The sequence below is a fragment of the Protobothrops mucrosquamatus genome, unplaced genomic scaffold (genome assembly GCF_001527695.2).
Source record: "Protobothrops mucrosquamatus isolate PMUCROS unplaced genomic scaffold, P.Mucros_1.0 scaffold_303, whole genome shotgun sequence".
Taxonomy (NCBI): Eukaryota; Metazoa; Chordata; class Lepidosauria; order Squamata; family Viperidae; genus Protobothrops; species Protobothrops mucrosquamatus.
The window spans coordinates 614-8,208 of record NW_015386379.1 but is presented as its reverse complement, the minus strand read 5'-3'; the positions used below and the strand labels follow the sequence as shown (position 1 = coordinate 8,208).

General features: G+C 38.1%; 1 protein-coding gene across 2 annotated transcripts in view; it reads right to left on the bottom strand.

The window, feature by feature from the left end:
- The window catches only part of CCNH (cyclin H), an 11,694-nt gene extending 4,433 nt beyond the window's left edge, over positions 1–7,261 (bottom strand). For both annotated transcript variants that reach the window (XM_015832104.1, XM_015832105.1), the window contains exons 1-6: positions 7,049–7,261; positions 5,792–5,914; positions 4,513–4,586; positions 4,083–4,293; positions 3,153–3,316; positions 2,249–2,319 (exon numbers count right to left, since the gene is read on the bottom strand). In XM_015832104.1, coding sequence (XP_015687590.1) covers positions 2,249–2,319; positions 3,153–3,316; positions 4,083–4,293; positions 4,513–4,586; positions 5,792–5,914; positions 7,049–7,165 — 760 coding nt within the window. In that variant the 5' untranslated portion in view covers positions 7,166–7,261. The remainder of the gene's footprint in view (positions 1–2,248; positions 2,320–3,152; positions 3,317–4,082; positions 4,294–4,512; positions 4,587–5,791; positions 5,915–7,048) is intronic.
- Positions 7,262–7,595: the final 334 nt, after the last annotated feature.

Here is a 7,595-nt window from a genome sequence, read left to right as displayed (position 1 = left end):
CTGCTGCCGCCGCCGCCAGCCAGGGCATAATACGGTAAATAAATACGAGCATGGGGATCCACGTGTGAACGAAGCCCCACTCCCCCTCCCCTTTTGCTTTCGCTCTCGAGCCGGCGCTTTTTTTTTCTTGAAATTTCCCTCTTAAAATGAAGGTGCGTGTTATACGCCTGTGCGCGTTATACGCCGATAAATACGGTAAGTATAAATGTACAGTTACACTAAAATTGTTATTTACATTGTTTTTAGTTTTCTGGAGTCTAATCATATAGTTAGCAATACAGTCACAGGGAAAATGTTAGAAACATAGGCACTTTTAATCATCAATGCTTCAAAATATAAATCAACCGAACGAAAATCTAGTAAGTCCTAAAGAAAAACCATTAGTATAGTTGTTGACATTTTAATATCTCCTGGACTATACAATGCACAACTCACTCTGGAATCAGGCAACATAAAACTCAGTATCAAAACAGATGAAGCAAACCTGCTAATGAGACTGTGCCATAGTTAATACTAAAGAAATCCACACAGCTACAAACATTTTATATAACAGGATATGAGGAGTCATTGGTTGTCTCTGAGCTTAGTTGTTTTCTGGCAGACATTTCATTACCCAAACCCTAGGTAACATCATCAGTGCTACACTATCATCCTCAGAGACTAGTATTGATGATGTTACAGTAGTGGCCAAAATTGTGGACACCTTTTGGGAAAAGTGTACAGTAGAAATGCCACCTTTGGTTATGTTTCCACCAATTTTTCTTCTAATTTCTTTATAACTGTAGCCTTGTTCACTTAATAATACTATTTTACATCGCTTTCTGGGCAACCAGTTAACTCTTTGCAACATTACTTTAATTATATTACGTTTTACAAGCTCATTAAATGAAAGAACACAAAAAACCACAACCAACTTGATAGTGATCACATAACACACTGACAAATGTCCTCTCAGCTTCAATACATGACATCAATAACCGAATCCTACTGTGATCTGATTGGCTCATTGCCAAAACAAGATGACACCTGATTGGCTCTCTACACACTCATACTCATTGGCTATAATCAGATGAAGGAAAGCTACCTGATATCAACCTAAGCAAGTTGTGCTTCCTTTTTCTGGTTATTTGGCTATTGTTGTTCGTCCATCAATTTTGATGAAGACCTTGACATCTTGTGGATTGTGGGCCATCAACGGTGTGTCCGTAGATGGCTGATTAGACCGATGTTAGCACGGTCACATCCTGAACAGAGAAATGTAGACACTTGCTTCAGCATTTGCAGCTCTGGCTTTACGGAGTGCTCGCTTCTCTTGTGCCAAGATTGTCCTCCTGTGTTCATATGTCTGGCACCCCTGGTAAACCAGGGTACGCCATGTCGGTCGATCATGCGCCAAAAATTCCCAAGAGATGGTGTCAATATCCAGGGACTTGAGAGATGCTTTCAGCGTGTCTTTGTATCGCTGCTTTTGTCCCCGTGCGATCGCTTTCCTTGAGACAGCTCACCATAGAAGAGCTGTTTAGGGATGCGATGGTCTGGCATCCTTACAATGTGGCCTGCCCAGCGCATCTGGGCTTTCATCAACAGAGTGTAAACTGATGATAGGCCTGCTCTGGAGAGGACCTCTGTATCTGGTATCTTATCCTTCCACCGGATCCTCAGAATTCTACGAAGGCAAGTCATGTGGAAGTAATTCAGTCGCCTAACGTGCCTCCTGTACACTGTCCAGGTCTCACTAGCATACATCAGGGTAGTTAGCACTGCTGCATTACATTCTTGATTAAATTATCTTTCCATTGATATATAATTTTATGGTACTACTCCCAAAAAAAGTGGTATTATTAGCCATCAAACCTCAAAAATACACTTTTCCCAAAAGGCTTCCACAATTTTGGCCACTACTGTACCTAGTTTGGGTAATTAAACATCTGCAAGAAAACAGCCAAGCTCAGAGAGCACCAAGGACCCCTCATTTCGACCCTGAGCTACAAATATTCTCCTTTATTGATAACAGAATATTTTATAACACTTTTCTATCCTACATGCTGACATGAGGAGTAGAAAAGATGGAAACAGACCAGATTGCAGGTATTTTTGTTCTAAAATAACGGGTCCTTTTATTCAGTTATAAATATCAAAAATAAACTTTTACAACTCTTAAAACCTATCAAGCTTTTCACCTTTTCCTTTCTGAAGCATCAAGGGTATTTTAAATAGGTACTGTTTCATTGTCAACATCAATACTTACATTTCATTCCATCCAGCAACTGCGAAAGGGATGTTTTATTCTCTTTGAGCATCAGGGTTCCTGATAAGTAACTATTAAAAAATTCAGAAAATAAACAACAGCTAAAAAGAATTAAATTATAGATCATAAAAAGATTGACATTTTACAACATTTCATGATAGACAATGCAAGATAGTTTTAACAGTATTTAAAATACTTTTTTTTTTAAAAAGGCAACTTGTGTTAGAATTAATTTATTGTATTCCCACATCCTAAGGTACTCAAGGTTTTTTCCCCTTTGTTTAAAACATTTATGTAGCTGCCTTATACCAAACTCTGGATGGCTCTCAATCAAAAGTCCATATTAAAAATATTAAAACCAAATGCATTAAAAACAAAACCCTGGTGCCGAGTCAAGTTTCAGATATTTACTTCTTATCCCAGCACTTGGGGGAAAAGCCTGGTCTTTGGTGCTTCACAGGTTAGGTAGAGGCCTGTCACAGAAAAGGCACTCTTCCTAGCTCACCTAAGGTGTCAGTGTTTAAGGGAAGGGACTAGGAGCATACCCACCCTATGTAACCTGGTAGGATAGACTGATGTTCTTAGGGAAAGGCAGTCCTGCAGATAACTTGGGCCTCTGCCATATAGGGCTTTAAAGGTGATAACCATCACCTTGAATTGCACCCAGGAAGAAACTGGAAGCCAGTGAAGCTCTCACAATAGAGGTGTTACATGGGTAAAGCTACGAGTACCCATCCTGAGCACACTGTCACATTCTGGAGCAGTTGAAGCTTCTGGGTGGTCTTCAAGAGCAGCCCCACATAGCACATTGTAGTAATCCAAATGGGAGATATGATCTTCCATAAGCAGAATAATATATATATACACGTATATATAAATATTAAATATTCAGAAACTGCCTTACCTTTCCATATTAAATCCTGACCTGGATGCACTTGATACCATAGCGGTAAGAGCTATCTGAGAAGGTGTAAATAGAAGGCAGGCATCTGTCAAAGATACCCGATTAAGAAAATCATCTGCTGTCTTCCTCAATGTCTCAGGATTTTCAAGCAATTGATAACGGGTCTAGAAAATAAGTAATAGGCAATAATACTTTGGAATAATTTGTTGCTACAATTTCCTCCAAGCTCATATCCAAGACGTACTTTCAAATGAAAGGCAGATACTAAAAGGATTTCCATTCTCAAAGCAATAAAATAAAAATAAAATTATTTATTTTGTGGTCTTTTTCACCCACTTCGGAATCATTATATATAAAACCAAGGTTTTCATGAACTGATTTGATAGTTGACAAAATGTGAAGCTTACAAAATCAAACCAAAATGTCTTCTACAGTACCTTGTTCTTCAAAATAAAAAAGCTCATAGATTTTTAAGCTGATTATGATAGCCAACTTTACCAATATTTATTTTTAATATTTAAGAATAGCAAAAAAAACAAATTTTGTACCTCATTACTCATAACTTTGATGTTCATAAGAAATATAATTATATAGGTAATATCCTTATTTACAGAGAAATTAAGAATCCTCTCAAACATACACGAACATCAACACAAACAATTCAACATTTTCAACCATCATTTTGGCACTCAGTTCTAAAAGCAATATTTTGTTACCATTTTCAAAAACTGAAGAAAGTGTTTTGAAAGATGTGCAAGGAAAATCTAAGGTATTAAAGATGGTGTCACAGAATTAATATTGATATCTATGTTTCATAGTATGGCCATTCATTCACTGTAAAAGTTTAACTCTGTATTATTCATATAACATTTAATATAGTTATTGCAGTCAATGTTTAACTTGATAAGCAAAAAAAAAAAGGTCTGGTACCTTCAAATCAATCAATAGCCCTTCAAATGGTCTGTAAGGGTTATGTACTATAAGGTGGAAATTCAGCTGCTGAATAAGTAGTAATTCATATTCCAAGATCTGTTCCAATGTCTTCTCCTGTCCTGCTGGGCTCTCACGAAGGTTACCAACAAATTGTGCACTAGATACATTAAATTCATCTACTTTACAAGCCAAGAATGCACACGTTAACCTTAAAAACAAAACACATTTGATTGTAACAAAAGTATATGAACTTGAGACAATATAAATAATTTCAAGACCAAAAACATTTTCCTGAGCAATAGGCAGTTTTCACCTTGAAATATGAATATGAGCTCTACATATTTCTTATCTCTTATTAAAATTTCAAAAATATAAAAACATTATCAATTCTAATTGATAATTAAAGCATAAATAGTAAGTTACTCACATAATTATCCGGGGATGATATTCCATTACTGAGTTATTGAGGTAAAAACGTTTGAAATACATGCATGCTGTACCCTAAAAGCACAAAAAAGTTAGAAAGTTCATTCAAATTACTCGTTATAAACATAAAAATAAATACAAGACACAATTTAAAATGCCAATGGCAAACTAAATAACAAACTACTCAGTTCTACACACAACTATTCAGAAAACATAGAGTCAAAAGGGGAATTTATGAAACAAAGGATGCAGCCCTGCAATAGGTTATTTATTACTGTACAAATGAAAAGAGCATCTGTTTTATGTATAAATTGGCCCAGGAGAATAAAATAGCATGTTTGCACTCCAGTCTACTTGGAGATACTAAAACCCTTTTTCTATTTTTTAAAGAGTGCACACAAAACAGATACTAGAATTCCCTTCTAAACAGCACACTAGATCAGTAATTCTGCCCTTCTCCAAGTCAAAAATGGTATACTTCACAAATATAATAAAAACAAGTCCCTATGTCTATGATCTCAGATAGGTTTATATTCTTCACAACTGTACTTTTTCCAGAATTATGGGACTTTGTTGGTTGTCCCTACCACTGACTCCTAACATAGATGAGATGTGATCTCCTATAGCAGGATAATTAGCTTTCCTGACAGCATTATGATCTTCAGTTCATTCTGCTGCACAACTCTAGCAGAAACCTTTTGTGGCAATATTACAAATTGATTACAAATATTACAATATTACAAATTGATCTAACTGCTGCTCTGATATTTGATGCATAATCTTTTCTTTCTCTTCCCAAGTAACAAAATAAGGTGGACCAGGCTCTGCATGAGAACGAAGCCATCAATCACAGAGCAGTGAACATTAAGACAGTACTAATTACTTGGAAGGGAAACAGTTCTGCATTTCTTTTCAGTATTTCAAATCAGCATTACTAATTATTAACTAATACTAATGTTCAAAATAAAAGATTCTGCATATGGAAAAGAAAACCTTGCAAACCACATTAAATTTTGAAAATTTAATGGATTTTAAATTTTAATGGATTAAAATTTAGAAAGAATAAGAATTAGCTGTTAACATCCAACATAGCCATTTTTTAACTATGGGATATTATATGAATCCAGACTGTGTGCTTAATTTATACTTCTGTGTCATGAGCATTAAAAATGGTTTTATTTAAATCAGCCTTAAAAATAGCATTTCAAGTAAGCACCAGCAAGACATTGGTTTCTCTAAACAGAAAAGTTAAAACAGATGTAAAAAATTCAACAACTTACCCCAACAGATTTGGGCATTGCTGGTTTAAATACAGAGCAAAAGTCTGCTAATCTTTTTTCATAATATTTACAAATTATCAGCTCTTCATGTTGGTCAAGAAGAAATGAGTCTGTCTGTTGAACCTTATGAAAGAATAATATATATCTTAAATAGAAATCACAATTCACTAACACAGACTATAGCTATTAAGCAGAACCACTTAAGGCATAATCCTATACATGAGTCTTACTAACCTAGTATTGTTGACATGTGCAGGACTATCACTCCATTATCCCTAGGCAGCTAAAGGCATTCAGAGTTATAAATCTATATATTTGCAGAGAAGAACTTTGGGAAACCATATAACAGTTAAGGGAACCTCTCTGAGCTTGGTTATTTTCTTGCAAAGGTTTCATTATCAAACTAAGTAACATCAGAGCACCAATCAAATCAGCGCATCAATATTCTCTATCAGTAACACAGAATATAACCCTATAGTATCTATGGAGATTCTCAGTCATCCAGGTCATGGTTGTCCCAAAGACGCTTTTTCAGGAGGTCCATTTAGTGGTCAATGTAATCGTAAAACATTGCACAGATAAAACACGGTAGCTCACTCCTGCCAAGAGAAGTCTGATAAAACCTGTTTATAGGGGCATGACACACTATAACATTTGTTTCTCTTACTCTTAAGGGAAAACAGAATCTATATAACAGTGTTTTCCAAACTTGACAACATTTAAGATGTGTGGACTTCAGCTCCCAGAGTTCTCCGACTAGCATACCAAATTAGGGTTGGTGCATACCGGTTGCCCTCACTGAATACCCACCCATTCAAAGTCACAGTAGTGCTGAATGAGTGGTATTTATAACGGTTCCTCATAGTTACAGCCATTGCTGCATCCTCAGTGATGTGATCACAATTCCAGTGCTTAGCAACTGGCTCCCAATTAAAACACCATCATATCCCAGATATGTGATCTTCACCATCTGTTTCTTACCAGCAAAGACAATGGGGAAGCCGGCAGGATAGCAATCGCACGACAGTGGGATACAGCAACCATGCCTGCCAACTGCCTCCATAAGTCGGTGTACTCACGTGACACCACGCATTACGATCGTGTTGTGGAGTGACACGAGTTCCAGTCCCAATTAACATCGGTAAACAAGGGCTACCTGTACCATTCTGACAAACTCTAAAGAGGGCAATCCAAGTCAAATGCAACGGAAAACAAGATCGGGGGCTTCTCGGCTCTTTTGGGTCCCTCCGCTCCTACCTTCCCATTGGCCACCGCTTTGCATCTGAACTTGCGGTTGGCGTCAGAGCGCCTGCGGGACAATTCCTCCTCGCCGCGGAAAGTCCAGTAGCGCCTCTGCGTGCTGCTGTGGTACATCACAGCCGCCACCGCCGACGAGCCCGAGCTTCGCCCAACTGCTGTCTTTCAGACGAACCGCTTTCCTCTATCCCGGAAACGGCCAAACGCCCCGCCACGGGAATGGCCGCCTCCGGCTCCGCCCCCGCTGTCATCGCAGTCGCCACCGGGCCGTCCCGAGTTCCCGGCATGCCTTGCGCCAAAGGCGAGGTAGGATTTCCCAGCCTCGCCCTGAAATCTTAATTCGCGCGGCTTTCTCGCAAGGCCGCTCCAAGAGATAAGAAAAGTTAGAGTCGCTTTGTAAGCTCGCACTTCCGGAAAGCTGAACATGGCCTGTTCTTTCTGAGGGGCAACCTTCACGTTTAGTCAGAAAAAGGAAGCCTTAAATTTGAGCAACGGCAAAAAAAGATTTCACGGGCTCGCACTACATACTTAATACCAAATGAGTCGT